We start from the raw sequence: 18226 nt of genomic DNA, 5'->3' as shown, positions 1-18226 counted from the left end.
CTAGAGGATGAACAGAGGGAGAAATGGTGGTATTTGCCCTGCCTCCACATGCCACCTGCCTTTTCACTTCTCAGTTCTGTCGGGAGTTTCTGGGCTGGGCCTTGGTGGCTCAGGGCAGAAGTAGCACTTGCCTGAATGAGACTGGAGTCTGCTCAATGCCCCCTCTTGCTTTTTCTCCCCCAGTACCAAATGCCTGTTACCTAGGTAAGCAAGTCCATGGGTGGATTGTCCACGCTGAAATGATAAATCTAAAGACTTGTTTCTTAGGCACCTGTTAGGATTCCAAGCTGCACAGTCTCAGGGCCAGAATTGGCTCACTTGGCTATCTTTCTGAAGGATCAAAGTTTAAACCAGACGATCTTTAATCTCTCTTCCTACCCCGAAACCTGAGCTCAGCTGTAAGCCATTGAAAGTAAATGGGGTTTTTGTAGTTCAGACTCCCTGTTCTTCAGGTGAAGCGCCCCTGTGCCTGATGGTTTCACAGCAAAATGCCAGGTTGGGCGAGAGGAGGCGGAGGGCATGTCCCCAGTCTCTGCTGCTGCCCTAATTTAAAAACTGCCTTTTGGGAGTGGAAGTTTTCTCTTTTAAAGGTAGCTATTTCAGGTAGGCCTCACCCATCTCTTCTTCCTGCTGAAAAGCTTTCTTTTGAGAGCTGAGTGCTGCCTCTACCTCAACCCTATGGGCCCCAACTACCTTTAGTTGAGACCCTTATCTCCCTGTGTGCTCTGTGGAGAGGGCAGCGTCTTCCCCCTTGGGGAGGACTCATTTCTTTTGAGTGTAATCTGAGTAGCTTTGGGTTGGCTGGTTGGTTGGTTGGTTGGTTTTCCGTGTGTGGGATAGCTCCGGAAAAGGTCCATTTAAGAACAGAAACAAGTTTAGACTGGAGGACCCCCTCCCCTACCCTGGGTTGCCTCCCCCTGCTTTTCTGGGGGGTTTCTTTTAGCTCCATGGTCCAGTTCAGTTCGACAAATCCAGGGGCTCCTTAGTTCTCACTGGGCCTTGGATTCCTCACTTACAGAATGAGGGAGTTAAATTAAAGTGGTGGTTCTTAACCCTGGCAACATGTTAGACTCAACTTGGTAAGCTTCTTGAATTTCATTATTCAAGACCCATCTCCAGGGAATCTGATTCATTTGACCTGGGGTGAAGTAGACATTTTTATGAAACTCCTAGGTCCCATGTATTTATTGTCAGTTGATCTCCATTAAGGGTGAAAGACATACTAAACAGGGAGAGTTTTCTTTCAGTTTTTTTTTTTTTTTTTTTTTAAGATTTTATTATTTATTAGAGAGCACACACACAAGCAGAGGAGGGACAGAGAGGGAGAAGCAGACTCCCCGCTTAGCAGGGAGAAGTATCTGGAGCTTGATCCCAAGACCACTTGAGCCGAAGGCAGACCCTTAACCGACTGAGCCACCAGGCACCCCAAAAGAGTCATCTTTTCAATAAATAGTGCTGAGACAATTGCATATGCACATGCAGATAATGGAGTTGGACCCCTACCTCACACCATATACAGAATAATTCCAGCTGGATCAAACACCTGAATGTAAGAACTAAAACTATAAAACTTAGAAGAAAATGGAGACATAAGTCTTCATGACCTTGGATTGGCAGTGGTTTATTAGGACACCAAAAACACACATAACAAAGAAAAATAGTTATCTTAGACTGAGTGAAAATTAAAAACTTTTTTTTTTTTTGCTTCAAAGGACACTCAGAAAGTGAAAGTAAAAAGCCCTCAGAATGGGAGAGAATACTTGCAAATCATGTATCTGATAAGGGTGTAGTGTCCAGAATATATAAAGAATGCCTACATGGGATCCCTGGGTGGCGCAGCGGTTTGGCGCCTGCCTTTGGCCCAGGGCGTGATCCTGGAGACCCGGGATCGAATCCCACGTCGGGCTCCCGGTGCATGGAGCCTGCTTCTCCCTCTGCCTGTGTCTCTGCCTCTCTCTCTCTGTGTGACTATCATAAATAAATAAAAAATTTAAAAAATGCCTACATACAACAATGAAAAGACAAATAGCCAATTAAAAAATGGGTGAAGGGGGGATCCCTGGGTGGCTCAGCGGTTTAGCACCTGCCTTCAACCCAGGATCCTGGAGTCCTGGGATCGAGTCCCACATCGGGCGCCCTGCATGGAGCCTGCTTCTCCTTCTGCCTGTGTCTCTGCCTCTTCCTCTCTTTCTCTGTGTCTCTCATGAATAAATAAATAAAATCTAAAAAAAGAAGAAAAAATGGGCGAAGGATTAGAAACCTTTTCCAAAGAGGTTAATACAAATAGTCCATAAGTACATGAAAAGATGCTCAACATCATTAGTCATTAGGGAAATGCAAATTAAAACCACAGTGAGGGGATCCCTGGGTGGCTCAGCCGTTTAGCGTCTGCCTTCGGCCCAGGGCATGATCCTGGAGACCCGGGATCGAGTCCCACATCGGGCTCCCTGCATCAAACCTGCTTCTCCCTCTGCCTGTGTCTCTGCCAATCTCTCTCTCTCTCTCTCTCATGAATAAATAAAATCTTTAAAAACAAACAAACAAAACCAAAATGAGATGACACCTCACAACCACCAGGATGACTGTAATCGAAGCGTTCAATAATAAGTGTTGGCAAGGATGTGGAGAAATCAGAACCCTCATACATTGCTGATGGGAATGTAAAATGGTAAAGCCTCTTTGGAAAACAGTCTGGTCGTTCGTTAAATGATTGAACATAGAGTTGCTGTATGTCCCGGCAGTTATACTCCTAGGTGTATACCCAGGGGCGCTGGAAATGCACATCCACTCAAACTTACACATGAATGTTTGTAGCAGCCTTATTCACAGTAGCATAGGTAGAAATGACCCAAACGTCCATCAACTTATGACTGAATGGGTAAATAAAATCTTACACATCCATACAATAGAATAGTACTTGGACAAAAAGTAACAGAGCATGGACACCCAGTATAACGTGGATGAACCTTTAGAACACTCTGAATGAAAGAAGCCAGACACAAAGGCCACATACCACGTTATTCCATTTATATGAAATGTCCATAAAAGGCAAATGCACGGAGACAGAAGGTAGACTAGCAGTTGCCAGGAGCTGGGCGTTGGGGGGACAGAGTGCTCACAGTTTGGTGAAAATATTCTGAGATTAGATAGTGATAACTGTATAGCCTCATAAATAACCTAAAACCTAAAACTCACCGATTTTTTTTTACTCTGATTTTTTATACTTTAAAAGGGTGAGTTGTATGGTATGTGAATTCTAACTCAATTTAAAAAAAAATGGTTCTCCAAACTATGCACCTCGTTAAAAAGAAGTACGTGCACACCTAGGATCCAGCAACTTTGCCTCTGTGTTGCATTAGTCCTCTGCTGTTGGCTAACAAATTCCCTCAAAGCTTAGTGGCTTCAAACAGTATTTGTTATCGTAAAAATTGAGAGAAAAAAACACCAGAAGAGCTTAAGAGTAATTCTAATATACAGCCAGAGGCAAAAACCTCTGGGCTTAAAGGGTCTCTGGAAGCATGAAGAACTAGGTCTGATCATATAGTAAAGGAATACCTTTACTCATTTGGTAGTCAGATAGCCAGGCTAAAGGAAGGGAGGTTTGGGGAAAAGTATGTGGTGTCAGCCACTAGTGTACAACCAGCAACGTGGTGAATCCTAGGGGCGGGGGTTGGGGGAGCTGGCTTCACCAGCTGCAGCACTGTTGCCGTGGGTAGCACCTTTTGGAATAGAAAGGATGCAGTGATGAATAGAGCATCAACTGATCACTTACTGCACACTATGTGTGTATAGCCCTGTTGTTAAACGTTCACATCATTGTCTGTTATCCTCATTTTACAAAGGAGGGAGTGGAAAACAAAACAAAACAAAAAAAAAACAAAGGAGGGAGTGGGAGCTGAGAGAGGAGACTTTGTTTTCTATGGCCACACACAAGTGGCGAAGTGAAGGTTTGAACCCATGTTTGAGCTTTGAGGGCTCTTGCTCTGGAGCACCGTGCCACTTTGTCCTCTCCTTGGCCTGCCTCCTAGTCCGCTCATTGCTACAGTGTCCCGGCCCAGCCCTTGAACCTAGGTCTCAGCAAGTCCAGTGGCCCCAATGCCTGGGCAAACAAGGCACCTGAAGACTCCCGTTCCCCTTCCATTGGAGTGGCAGGCCAAGAGCATGTCTTCCCTGACTCATTTTTGGAATATGTACAGTTCCAGGATTTATTTTTGTGAACTGTTGAAAGCAAGCAGTTTTATCCCTAAGTTGGGACTCTCACCAGTATAAAATGGGATTAGAAACCACGAAGTCATCCGTGACTGGACATGAGAAGCCCCCAAACCATTCTGTTGGTTCTAAGGTTTACTGAGCACCAGCTGTGCAATGCGGTGGGGCCCTGCAGCCAACAGGACTCGGCTCTCACGGAGATTATGGTACACTTGGGAGGGACACTGGTTACGGACAGAGGACATAATTTCTGAAAGTAACAAGTACAGCAAATACGACGTAACAGAGTTAAGTGATTGTAGGGTGCAGATATCAAGATCGGAGAAGGCTTTTTGAGATGATGTTATCTGAGGAAAGTCCTGACTGATGAGCAATAGCCAGCCCTGTGAGGAGCTGCAGGAAAGTTTTAGACCAGTGCTTCTCATGAGGTAGGGACTGCACTCCAGAATCAGCCTGTTGCAGTAGCAGCAGCACATGTGTTTCCGAGAGCTTCACAGGGTGATTGGCTGGGGCGGAACGTTGGCTACTGGGGAGGGGGCGTGGGGGAGAGATGGTTTCTGGAGAGACACGCAGGACCTCTGGAATGCTCACTACTCCGCTCTGTGGTATTTATACCTCTCCTTCAACTGGGAAGTCAGAGCTTTTTCATGTAGGCTGAGAAAACTCCGAATAAGGCAACGTCAGGCCAGGACCTAAGAAGCATTCCATATTTCTCTGTAATTGCTTTCAAATTAGGTTATGTCATCATGGGGCAGGCACATGCAGCATGCCCGCTTTGCCCTTGGCTAGCTGTGGAATTGGGTTCTGGGTGGGCAGCTCATTGTGTCCCCCATGCTACAAAACCACCAGCCTTAATTTCCCCCCTCTGGCTGGCCTGCATCTGTCTACATGGTAGCCCTGTTATCATGAGTGGTTCATCTTCTTTTCTCAGCCTGCTCCCTGGTTTCTGTCCCCTTCGGCTGTGGTTAAAGGCAGTGGGTCTTCAAAACAGTACTTATGTGTACAGTCTCAGAACTGTTCAGAGGCTCACAGATTCCCTGGACAATCCATACAGCTGTTGCCAGGGTGATTGCCTTTTTGCTGGGCTGCTGGCAACCCAGATTCCAGTAGGCTGAGGCATCGGGCCCTGAAAGGGCCTTTATAGTTGGTGGATGAAGCCCAGAGGCCAGGAGAGCAGTTTCTGCTTTCAGGAAATGAAAAGATGCCCCACTGGGGCCAGGCCTCGTCAGAAGCCTGGCAGTAGCCAGGCAGATAGGTGATAAGAAGGGTGGATGCCTATCCTTGGGATAAATAGCTGTCCCTCCCTTGTGTCCAAGCCCCAGACACCCTTCCTGAGGACCCGTGGAAGCAGGAACCATGGGCAGCATCAGAGGCCACACCAGGCAAGGTGGGAGTTCAGGAGGTGGGACGGCGCCCTCCCCCTCAAGGCAGCTGATGCCCCAGCGGAGCTGCAAACCCAACACGGTATTGCAGAGCCGAGGTTTGAAAACTCCCAGCACCGTAGGGAGCCCTGTCTTGCCTCCGTGTACCCTGGGGGAGTTTGCTATGGCCACTTCCAGTCAGTCCTGGGCCTGGGGAAAAGATGCAGCTGGTCCTTATAGGTCAGGCTGTTGGCCTGCGATATGCTGCTAAGGGGGTGGGCAGCACACACAGCAGAAGGCGGGGGATGCCGCATGAAGCAGCAGAGAGTTTTTCCTAAAATTCTGTGAAACGTGGTGTCAATGGAATCCACATGTGAGGATCTGCTGCGTGAGTAGGAATACTGCAGCCTCCGACCCTGGTCCAGGAGCCCTCCTTGCCAGGGCTGATCATCAAAGCCAGCGTGCTTGCCCCAGCCAAGGCGCTTGGCCGAGCCTGTTTGTAGGCCCAGACTGACTTTGCAGGAGACTCCCTTTATTCTGGGTTTAGTGGAATTCCAGTTTCCAACAGATACTTCCCTCCATACCACCCCCTTCAGTATTACCACCATGTTTTGTAACAGAGACCTTGTTTTGTAACAGGAAGTCGTTGAGAGAAAGAGGGAAGCAAAGTTTTTCCAGCTGGGTCAGCCGCATCCCGCCAGAACCCTTTCTTGCACTCACCATCACTCTGCCCGCTGGAATACCACTTGGTTGCCCTGGGTCTTCAAATGTTTGTTTCTTATTTAGTGACTGCCCCCAAGTAGAGTTTAACTCTTTGGGTTGGGGGAGGGAGTCATCGATGAATGGCTCATTAAAGGCTCCCCGCCCCCACCCCGCCACATTCCTGGCTGCTTAGGTCACCTCCCAAACAATATCCATCATTCATTCCCCCTGCCGCCCCGACATCCTGGCCACTGGGAGGGGTCCCTGTGACACAGGAAGGACTTTATGACCAGCATGCTAGACCTCCTCTCCCTCCCCCCACACACAGAGTGACAAAGCAGAAACAGCCCAGGGGCCCCTCTGAAGCCTGCCTTCCCTGGTGCACCACAGCACTGGGAGTGGTGACTGGATCCCAGCAGAACCAACAAGCCCATCTTTCTCCTTCTACCCCTTCCTCTCCCCCACTCACACCCTGTGCTATTTTAACAACCAGAGAAGAATCTTGAACAGGCTGCCAGTGTGCAGAGGCAGGTTCTAAAGCCTCTTCTCTGTGGTTTTCTTCACATGTATTCTCAAAGACAAGTCCACATCCTTCCTTCCTCCCTAGATAGGTCAAGGGCTGGGTGCAGACTCCCTTCTCAGAATGGCAAGGACAGGCGGGAAGCTGCAGAGCCACCACTGGTGTTGTTTTGCCTGCCTTGCACTGGGTCCTGGCCACCCTTTAAGAAGCAGGCGAGCTTCGGGAGGCACAGCTCTGCCTGCTTCACTCTGTGAGCTCCCCCCCAGCTCGGGGGCTGGGCTGAGGCTGGGACCCTTCTTGACCCCATCCTGCTGGCTCTGCCAGGACCTGACATCCCACTCGGACATTGTGGATGCTCGGCTGCCCTGTGTTTGTGTTGACAGGCTCTGTGACCTTGGGCAAGTCACTTCACCTCTCCCTGCCTCAGTTTCTTTATTTATAAAGTGGAGATGATAATTTACATAATGACGAGGTTGGTGGTTTTAAAGAGTTACTATGTATAAAGAGTAAGAACTAGTAATTAGCAGTTCTTGCATAATTACCTTTGGCATGCCCCTCCCCCCCACATGTAAATTCTGTTTTGCTTCTTCCCATGCCCAGTATCTAATAGGGGTTCCAAGTCAGGATTTGGGATTTATTGGCCAGGTGAATGCACTGAGCGCCCAGGGACATGGCCATTGCTCAGAGTCAGTGCTTACCCTGAAAATGACCTTAACAGTAAAGCCCAACAGAGCGAGATGCCTTGTGCCTTTTCCTCCTCCCACAGAGTGCCTGCCAGTAGCTCTGGACACCTCTCGCCTCACCCCCCGAAGTGAAATGGAAACCTTGAGCTTGCCTTTCTCAGGCACGGCAGTCCATATCTCGAACCTGGCTCTTCTACCTTCCTTCCGCAAGGTTCTCTCAAAGGCTCTTCATTCTCTCTTCTTCCTGGTGGTCCAGCTTCGACCCTCGTCCCCTTCAGCTCTCCCCTTACACAGCAGCTGGGGTGACCTTCCCAAGGCCCAGGGAGGTAGGCCTTGCCAGCCTCCTGGCACAGCTTGCTCCCTTCTTCCTGCTCCAACCTGCTGGAGGGCCTTTGCACAGGCTGTTCCTGTTATCTGGAAAGTCTCCTGTATTTTTGTCTTAACTCTTTCTTGGTTGTATCAGAGTCTGGGGATCACCTTGTTAGGGAAACTTCCCCGTGTCCGCCCCTAACCACTGGATCAGGAGCTAGCATGCTGAACAGTCTTCAGCTCCCTTTCTGAGGGCAGCAGGGAGGAGGGCACATACCTGCCACCTCAGAGTGGGGCCTCTGGGATTTAAGTCCAGCTCTGTAACTTTCCAGATGCATGATTCCTAGGGGGTGGGGTGGGGTGGGTGGGATGTCAACACCTCTCAGACCCTTGGTTTCTTCTGTAAAATGGGGCAGTGGTGGCAACTACCCCACAAGATACTTGTGAAGATGAGAGAAGCTAATACGTGACACGGTGTCCAGCACACAGTGAGCTCTGTTGGAAGTGTCTATGCCAGTTGTAACTCTTACCATTTCCCCTGCGGGTGTTATCTCTGTAGTTGAGTAGTTGATTGATGAGACCCTCTCCCTGTTCAGACTGGGCAGTCCATGAGTGTACAAGCTGTGTGCAGTGTTGTTCACGCCTGGGTAGTCAACCTAGGACCTGGCCTGGGGTTGACACCCAGCAAATGCTTGTCAAGGGAATGGATGTGTTCCAACCCCATGGACCTGGGGCATTGTGGAACGGTGGGGCCTGTTGGTGCTTGGGCTCTGTATTGCATGCTCTGAGAATTTTGCATAGCAGAAGGTGGTGTGGTGGGCACACACGGCCTCTTTCTTTTGAAACCACCCCTCCACACTCTCCACCTCACACATCTTAGTCTAAACTGGGTAGGGAGGGGAAGTGTATAAGTAGAGAGTTATTCTCATACCCAGCTAGAAAAAACTGAATCTTTAATATCGTGTTCAGATTCCAGCTCCTACTCACCAGTCACTGTGTGAAGAAGTGGCAGTCTCTGGTTGACTTGTTCCCTGAGAATGGCCTCATGAGGTCCTATTCTCCTTGTCCACGAGCCTCTGGTGTCAGTACCTGCCCCTCATCTTCCAGAAGGAGAAAACAGAGCTGAGCAGGGCATGGAGTGGAAGGGTGGGAGGCCTGTCAGTGGGGTTTTCATTCTATCTGTGGCAGATCCAGGAGGGAATCCTTCCTTCTCACCCCTAGGCCAGGCAAGTGAATATTCTGTGTTCTGCTTAGGACTGTGCCTGCTTCCAGCTAGGGAGACAGCAGTGCCCAGTGCAGAGATACCGTTTATCTGTAATACCTCTTTTCCTTGACATATGTATAATACTGAGTGCTTACTTAATCTGTGCCAGGCACAGTCCTAAGTGACTTACTTGAATTACTTTGTTTAATCTTCATTTAAGAGGAGAGGTTACTGTCCCTATTTCATCAGTGAAGAATCTGAGTCTCATTGCTTGCCCAGGGTTATCCTGCTGGCAGGTTGCCTCACTGGCAGAGGCAAGATTTGAATCCGGATCTGTGTGAGTCCCAAGCCCCAGAGCTCTTGTGTGGTCTCCAGAGAATATGAGCAAAGGATGGTGTATGTATTTGGAGGGCAGATAGTGCAGTGACCTTGTGAGGATGGATAGCCTGAACCCGACAAGGTAAGATTTGTTCACAGCCTCCACAGAAAGAGGGTCTCCTGCAATTTCCTTTCCACTCCCACCATGGTTGGGAGGGCCTCTGGGAGGGTAAGGGCCTCTGCAGAGGGAAGCAGCCACTGTGCACGCAGATAATTCATCTAGCATTTACTTGATGCCAGGCACTGTGTCGGATGCTTTAAAGCATGTCCATCTCTTAATCCTTACAGCAGTTACAGGAGGTAGGTTCTGATAAGACCATCCTACAGAGAAGGAAACAGGTATAAGGAGGTCAAGGAGCTGGCATTCAAACCCAGACCTCTGCCCTTTGAGAGCATGTGGGCATAACCCAGGCAGGCCAAGCTGATGAGGGCTGCCGTTAGACCGATCTGCAGTCCCTGCCTGCAGATCAGGGGCCTAGATCTTGGCCCCAACAGCACCAGAGCCCTAGGGGAGGATGGGATTGGTCACTTTGCTACTCACCAGCATGTACTCTCTCAGATACATGCATAAGCAGAGGCCTGGCATTCCCGGCCCGCTGCTGCCCGTGGCTTTGTAGGATGGTTGAATTGCCTACCTGCTCACTGCCCACCACTGCGGTCGGCTGTGCCTTAGGCGTAATGGCACGTGAGATGTGAGACCTGACTCCTGCCCCCTCAGAGCGTGCACACATGCAGGCAACATCCAGTAAGACAGAATAACTGGAGAATGCTGCTGAGAGCTGCAGGGGTTTCGTGGTGGCCAGCGCAGGCAGGGGACTGAGAAGGCACTCTGGAAGAGGTGGCAGAATTTCGGGAGAGGAGGAGGTCTGTAAAGGCCCAGCGACGATGACCAGGGACCTGCTATTGACTGAGCACCTGCCATGTGCTCTACAGACATCACCATCGCGAATTGTCACACAGACTATGACTTGAGTTCTGTCCTCACCGCTGTGTTGCAGATGAGGAGGCAGATGTGTCCACATGGGTGGCATAAGCAGCAGTCTAGCCCTGGTTTGTCTGAATCGAGAGTTGTGGAAGGGGAAGCTGGGAAATGAGGTAGGAAGGCGCATTCCTGTGTTCCTCAGTGAGCACCTGCTTGGTGTCCAGAGCTCATACATATGGGGAGGCAGAGGATGACACTTAACTGTAAGAGCCCAGAGGGAAAGGTGCCGTGATGAGAGCTGCCCAGAGGAGGTTCAGAACATCTGTGTCAGAATCGGGTTGAGGCAAGCAAGTCCGTGTGGGTGTCCCCAGGGAGCTGCACTTGAAGCTGATTTTGAGGGATCAGTAGGTGCCAACTTAGGAAAGGTGGAAGCAGGGCCCAGGCACCCTTAACTGAGGGGACAGCCCCACACGTCTGTGTCCCCCATGCAGAGTGACGATAGGTGGGGTGGGGACCCCTGGCCCACCCACAGTCTACCCTTCAGATTTGGGTCTGGAAGGCAACCCTGTGCCCATCCTTGCTGTGGCACAGCATGTTAATTAGGCGGCTTCTTTGTCTGGGAGGGGCCTTGTGTTGAGTCTCTGAATGAGCAGGAGTGGTGACAGCTATGAAAACACATGGTGCCCCGCCAGAGGCTCCTTGGAAGCCCCTTGCCCCCCACCTGGCCTCTGCCTGTGCCTGGGCATGGAGTGTGCTCTTGTGTGCTCCTGGCCCTCTGCCCACATCCATGCTGGCCCCTGTAGATTGAGGGGGCAGGGCGGGGCACAGGGGCTCCATGAGAAACAGAAGTGTGGCATTTTTCCCAGACCCTGCTGTGGGACGCTAAGTGGGCCGGTTTCCCCAGAAGGTGTCTGGACACGTCCATCTTTAACTGATGTGACGTGCTTCCTGGAGCTGATGTCTGGTGACATGCCCAGCCAGTGGCGGGCTGAGTGATGGAGGCCCTATGCTCAATATTCTGTGTTTGGGTTTGGGACTTGGGCTTCTTGTTTGTGGCCCTTTCTACCCAAAAGCATGTTTTCATCTCTCAGCATCTGCATTCTCTGTGTTTTACGGAAACTTCCTCAGAGACAACTGCCTAACCCAGGTGGGAGGTGGGTCCCTGCCTCCCACTTGCCTTCCAGCCCCCTTAAGATTTGGAAGAGTGGGATATGGAATGTTCTCCAGGGAACAGAGGATGTCTGGCCTGCTAGGAAACAAACTAGGCTTGCAGAGGGCTCCAAGGATCTGGGCTCCTGGCCTTTTAGGGTAGGTGTTTGCTGCCAAGCCAGCCAAAGCTCCAAGAGAGACCGATTGAGGAAACCTTGAATTTATAGACAGCTTTTATTTTCCAACTGCTTTCCTGCCCCATGTCATCTCTGTGCTTGCCCCAAACCCCTGAGGGGCAAGGAAGCCAGTGCCAGAGGGGCCCTGTGGTCTCATCCACTTGCTCTCAGGGAAGAAGGGCTCAGTGTGTCTATCCAAGAGAATGTAAGGTCCATGAGAATAGGGACAAGGCATCTCATTTCCATACTCAGTGTTGGTGGGGGGGGGGGGGGCGCTCAGTCACGTTTGCATGACTGGGCTCTAGTCCGCGCTCTGCAACTCACTACCTGGCTGATCATGTGGTGGGTCTATCAACTACCCTAAGCCTCAGTTTCCTCAGATCAACTTCCCTGGGTCGCTTAAAGATCAGAAATAGTAGTGCCCACGTTGTCCCAGGGTCAGGGCTGTGGCCTAGCCCTTTTGCTAGGAAGCCCTAACAGCTGTGCTGATCCTCCAAGCCTCTCTGTCACGTTTCCCCAGACATTCACAGCCTGGTGCAACTCCCACCTGAGGAAGGCTGGCACACAGATAGAGAACATCGACGAGGACTTTCGAGATGGGCTCAAGCTCATGCTTCTCCTGGAGGTCATTTCAGGTGAGGCTCCTTTCCACCACAGCTCAGCCCACACCTGGGACAGGTACCCTGTAGCAGATCCCAGGACCTACCGTCCTGGGCTTGCTAGAGAGGAGGGTGACGCACAAAGGGCTGCAGCGTGTCCAGGCACTGCTGTGGTGGGGTGGACTAGAGTGCCATGGTGGCTGGTTCTGGAGAGTGGTGGGGACACTAAAGCTTCCCTTTCCCTCCCTTTTTTTCGGTGTGTGGCTCTCAGGAGAGCGGTTACCTAAGCCGGAGCGGGGCAAGATGAGAGTGCACAAAATCAACAATGTGAACAAAGCCCTGGACTTCATCGCCAGCAAAGGAGTCAAGCTGGTCTCCATCGGGGCAGAAGGTGAGCTCGGATGAGGCAGCTCAGTTCCTGACCTGTAGGCTCTGAGCCTCAAGTTCTGTGTTCTGAACAGAAGCCGTGTGGGTGGTAGAGAGAACACTTGGGGGTGTGCAAAGCACCAATATATATCCAGCAGAGACCACAGTGACTACCCTCAGTGTGATCACTGAGCCCACAACCTCCTCTGCCCCTCCACTTGCAGAATAATCTCCTGCGGGGTGGTGGGGGGAATGGCTTTGACTTGAACCCTGGACACCCTCATCACCCTGCTTGTGCTGAGCCGGGGAGACACTGACAGACATGTGACCTGGCATCTCTGTGTGCCTAGAACACCTTTGCCCTTTGGCCCTGCCTGCTATCTGTGGGCAGGAGGGAACAGAGAAGAGGGGGACACTTAAGGCCCAGTGTCAGGGCTCTAGGGTGGGGAGGTGCAAGTCCAAAGGTCAGTAAGTAGACTTTCCTGGCTTCATGACCTGAGAGTTACCCAGGACACTGTGCCCCGTGGGGACACCCAGGACTGCGATCCTTCATTCTAGACCCTCCCGCTAGAGCAACAACATGCTGTCCCCTCCAGCAGCCAGCTTGTCTTGAGCTCACAGGCGCTTTTGGAGATGAGGTGAGGCCTGATGGAGCCCAGAAGCTCACCATCAGCTTGCACTCACAGTTCAGCTCATTAGAGCAGGATTTCCTACACCCTGACATCCATGTTGTCCCAGCTTTTAGAAAAACAAAGAAAACTAATTGCCATTAATGACAGGGCTCTGAGAGTTTGGCGAAGACTCTAGGCCAGAGTGTGTATGCTGAGTTCCAAGGCTCTGCCCTTGCCTGGGACCTCTTGGGGAGGGGTGCCAAGTGTCACATGCCATGTCGAGGTAGTTGGTGTTTGTTTAAAAAAAAAAAATCGAAACCCAAAAAATCAGTTGGGCCCTCAGATTTTCTGTCCTTAACATGGATCTTTCCTTCTGGCTCCGCTCCAGCCTTCTGCTTCTCACAGCTGCATTTATTTTGCTCAAATGCTAGCCTGTAAATACAAGTAGGGGTTAGAGGAGAGACCTGGTGGCACTCATCAGTTTTCATTTGAAGAAAAACTCCGTCGAAAAATGTTCTCTGTTCCTGCCCAAATTGGTTCACTCCCAGTCCCTGTGACTGCTGGGCCCTGAGACAAAGCTGGAAGGCAGCCCACTGGAGGCGCCCCAAGGGCTCCAAAATACTTGAGAGCCTAGCCCCTGCCCTGCCCCCTGCCCCTCCATGCAGTCTAGGCTGGAGCAGAAACATGGCTTCCTTATAGGGGCGCAGCTGGTGCATGTGTCACCAGAGAAGAGGTGTTCCCTTCCTCCAACCCCCCCGCCCCCACGGTCTCTCCCTGCGTGACTTGCCCGATGAGGGAGCTGTGGCCTCTTCTCCAGCTGGTGTCCGTCCTCCTGCTCTGCAGTGCCCAGCACTTGTGGGGAGTACACAGTGTAGATTTCTTGACTGGGTTGCCGCCCTTGCCCTAGGCTGAGAAGACTGCCTGGTTTCCGGGTCTGGGGTTCTGAGCCCTGGGAAGGGGCCCCACAGACATTGTGTCCTTCCCCTGCTCCAGCCAACAGGCTACGCATGTCTCCTAATCCCAAAACTCTACAGCGGAAAGCTGCCCTCTGCCATTAGCCGGTGGCTTTGCTGTGGAGAGTATCTTTATTATGGCTCACGAGCCCCTCCCTTCCTTCTCCAGTGTGCCCTTGGGGAAGGCTGGGCCTCATCCTATAGGTGATGGCTCTACATTGAGCCCATCCCAGAGGTTTCTGTTCTCCAGGGTTAGTGGACAGGGTCTGTCTCCCTGCACCTGCTGTGCTGAGATGTCAGGGGGATGGGGTGGGCAGAAGGCATTCAGGGGACCACCATGGCCCGTCCGGCTGGCAGACTGAGGGATGAGGCCACTTGCATGCAGTTCTCCTACCCAGCCCTAAACACATGGTGCCCCTGAGTGTTACAGAGGTAACTTCTCTCTAAGCCCCTGAAGCTGAAGAACATGTGATACAGACCCTTTTCTCTCACTCCCGGAAGTTTGAGAGTATAGTTGGTTTTCTGTTAAGAAAGCATGTCCCTTCCCAGCTGGGCCTGTGTCCCCGCTCTCCCGGTCCTGCATCATCTTCCACAAGGGTAGGGTACTGGTACAGCAGACAGTAGTGCTCACGAAGGCAGGCAGAGAACAAGTTAACCCACAAACCCACAGTTTTATAAATGATGGTCAGTGTGTGAGGGGGAGGGCAGGCTGCTGGGGGGAGGCCCTGGGCTTGCACCTTCTGATTGATGGTTGGAGAAGCTGTTTCGGGGAGGTGACGGCAGAGGCTCAGAGGGTGGGAAGGCCATCTGATTAGAGAGTCCAGGGGTGCACTTCGTGGGTGGGCAAGAAGTGTGCGCTCTTTCGAGCAGGAAAGACCTGGCTTTCCGAAAGGACACAGCCCGAGTATGCCGGGGAGCAAGGGGCTGGGTCACCCCGGGCAGGGTTTGTAAGTGGGATTCAGGAGCACAGGCTTCATTTTAGATGTGGTAGAGCATTAAGCAGGTGAGCAACACAAATCCGATGTGCTTTTTTTTTTCATTTATTGTGTGTGTGTGTGTGTGTATATATACACACACACACACGTACATATACATATATATATTTAAAGATTTTTATCTCTAAAGTGAGTGAGAGAACACAAATGGGAAGGGGCAGAGGGAGAGGGAGAAGCAGACTCCTCACGGAACAGGGAGTCCTCAATCCCAGGACTCTGGGATCATGACCCGAGCTGAAGGCAGATGCTTAACCACCTGAGCCACCCAGGCATTCCCCACCCCCTCACCCCCGCTCCCCGCCACCCCGCACCTTTTAACGTGATCTCCCTGACTGCTTGCGTGGTGGTGGGTTACACAAGGCACTTAGGAGGCAGCGTGTCGAGCTCTGGGTGAGACCACAGTGGCCTGGACAAAGGTGAAAGGACGTGGAGAGATTCTCAACAGACAGTAGTACTAGTCCAGCACGCACCTGCCAGTGGAGAGATGTGCCTGTAACAGCATGAGGGAGAGGCTGACAGACAGCTGGGGGTGCCAGCCTGGCACCTAGGATAAGCCTCAGGGAGGAGCAGTCGTGAGCTGGGTGAGAGAACAAGCTGGCCAGGTAGGAAGAGGCTTGTGTGGCCCACAGCACATGTGCAGAGGCTAATCAGAGCTGATCTACATAGAGGCAGAAGGAGTTCCCTCTGGCTTTAACAACCTTCTCACCGTCTGCCCCCTTCCCTGCTTGCAGAGATTGTGGACGGCAATGCAAAGATGACCCTGGGAATGATCTGGACCATCATCCTCAGGTTCGCCATCCAAGACATCTCTGTGGAAGGTGAGAGCCCACGGATTGGCAGAGTACAGCCTTTTTGCCCTGCCCTGCTTCTAGGTTGGGGCGAGTTAGATGACAGTGTTGGGGTTTTGTTTTCCTGCTTGAGGCCCTGCCCTGTTTCCCCAGAGTCCCTCACAGGGCCCCTGCCCTGTACAAGAGTGGTTAGTGAGATGCTGGCCCCGGCTGCAGGGGAGGGGTACCCACGCAGAACCCTTTGGCTCCTGAGGTCTCCGTCTCAGTGGACCCTCACACAGTCCTCGTCAAAGGGGCATGATTGGTCCCATTTTACAGTGGTGGAATCTGAGACACAGAGCAAACTAGTGATGGAGTCAGGCCTGGCCTGGTCCTCCCCTCACATCAGCACCTTCGTGTTTCTGTTTGACACCCCCACCCTCAGACCTTTGCCTCTGTGAACCTAGGGCCAGGCCAGCCAGGAATGAGCTGCTTAACTTCCCTCCGAGCACTTGTGTGTACCACAGCATGAGAAAAGTTCTCCTAGCCAGTGCGTGGAGGGAGCTCCTGCAGCAGGCCACAGTGGTGACCAGGACAGAAGTGTACCCTGTCCCCAGCACTCCCAGTCTGTCGAGCACAGAGCCATGCGTGGGGAACAAACGACCTGGCCCCCTCCCACTCCACTTCTCTGAAGCAGCCACATCTGGGAGACCCTGAGTGGGCAAAGCCAGCATCAGAGGCTTGTTTGGCACCATGTTCTGGCAGATAAAGGCACAGGCTTTGTGGTCAGAAACATGGCACAGTTTCAGGCCCTGGTGCTCTCCTGTCACTGCCACTTCCTGGGCAAGTGACTGCTCAGGGTTCTGGGTGCAGGTTGGTGGTTAGGACCAGCAGAGGCCTGCCAGTGCTAGGAACAGGAGGAGTTCTTACTACTGGCTGTGCTCGTATTCCGTCTGACTCCTGTCCTTGATCTGAAAGTATCCTTCGAAAGTATTTGAGCCAGTGCTCACTGTCCTTGTGTGTTCCTCAGAGACCTCTGCCAAGGAAGGGCTGCTCCTGTGGTGCCAGAGGAAGACGGCGCCATATAAGAACGTCAACGTGCAGAATTTCCACATCAGGTAAGCACCCAGCCAGAGCATCCCAGCCCATTTCCTTCCCTCGCTGCTCCCTAGGATGGAGATCTATTCTGCCACCTACTCTGTTTTCCTGGTTCTGCCCCATGGGTCAGGGCCACCAAGGCAGGAAGTCACGTAGCACAGGCACTGGTCTCCCACAGTGGGCCATCTCCCTCCACAGTGGACTGTCCATTCAGGGGAATCTTGCAGCACAGTGTTCAGCAGGTTATGCTGTCCCAGTGGCAAGCACTTGCTCATAAAGTACTGGTCACACATCAGAGGCTGGTGTAAGTGTTTACATGTATTTACTCCTTAATCCTCACAACAATCCAGTGGCATGTAGGTGCTGTTACTACCCCATTTTACAGACATGGAAACTGAGAGAGCAGGAGATTATGAAACTGGCCCACGGTTGCACTGACAGTAAGTGAGAACTGAGATTTCACCCCAGACCATCCAGCACCAGCAGTCACGCTCACGGCTTCTCTACCATTCTGTCTCTGGGCAGTGCCTGGCGCACGTGCACACACACACACACACACGCACACACACTCTACCTCAATAAATGGGAATTAACCATTCCTATGAATTTCCTGGGCCATCAGTGCTTGTGTGATGGTGAGAGGGCCTCTTTTTAACCTTTACCTTTCCATCCCCAGCTGGAAGGACGGTCTTGCCTTCAATGCACTGATCCACCGGCACAGACCAGAGCTGATCGAATATGACAAGCTGAGAAAGGTTTGCTTCTTGCATGGCCCAGAGATACATTGAGTCTGACCCTGACCCTGGGACGCCTTCCCCTAGCCCATCCATTGCTGGCATCTGTAGCTGGATTCTGTGCTCAGATGGGCTGGGAGAGCCTGTGCCAGCTATCACCAGACCTCAGGCTCTGATTCTTACCTCCCTTGCTCCCCTGGGGGACTATCTCCTTCTCCCTTTATGGCCATTGCGGCTGCCCACAGTTATTTTAGGGCCTGGCCAGCCGTGCCATCTAGCTCCCCCTCCCTTAACCTTTTAGATTCTGGAAGCATTTTCTCTTTGCCTAACGGAGAAGAGTGGTAAGGAATTTCAAACCGTCACTGCTGGCAGGTGTTTCCCATGTAGGGTCCTGTTCTGATTTGCCTGTACAAGGCTTGTGATCCTGTAAGACCAAAGCCCTGCCCTGTAGGAGCTCCCAGCCAGTGGAGAAAGCAGGATAATGTGTCCA

The 18226-nt window shown here is 51.7% G+C and overlaps 1 protein-coding gene across 6 annotated transcripts in view; it reads left to right on the top strand.

Moving 5' to 3' along the window:
• ACTN4 (actinin alpha 4) overlaps positions 1-18226 on the top strand; it is a 73032-nt gene that overhangs the window by 33452 nt on the left and 21354 nt on the right. For all 6 annotated transcript variants that reach the window (XM_072778943.1, XM_072778921.1, XM_072778905.1 and 3 more), the window contains exons 2-6: positions 12134-12248; positions 12484-12603; positions 15869-15955; positions 16935-17022; positions 17679-17757. In XM_072778943.1, the coding sequence (XP_072635044.1) occupies positions 12134-12248; positions 12484-12603; positions 15869-15955; positions 16935-17022; positions 17679-17757 (489 nt within the window). The remainder of the gene's footprint in view (positions 1-12133; positions 12249-12483; positions 12604-15868; positions 15956-16934; positions 17023-17678; positions 17758-18226) is intronic.

This window comes from Canis lupus, chromosome 1 (assembly GCF_048164855.1).
Source record: "Canis lupus baileyi chromosome 1, mCanLup2.hap1, whole genome shotgun sequence".
NCBI classification, from domain to species: domain Eukaryota; kingdom Metazoa; phylum Chordata; class Mammalia; order Carnivora; family Canidae; genus Canis; species Canis lupus.
The sequence above is the reverse complement of the archived record's forward strand: the minus strand, read 5'-3'. Positions and strand labels throughout refer to the sequence as shown.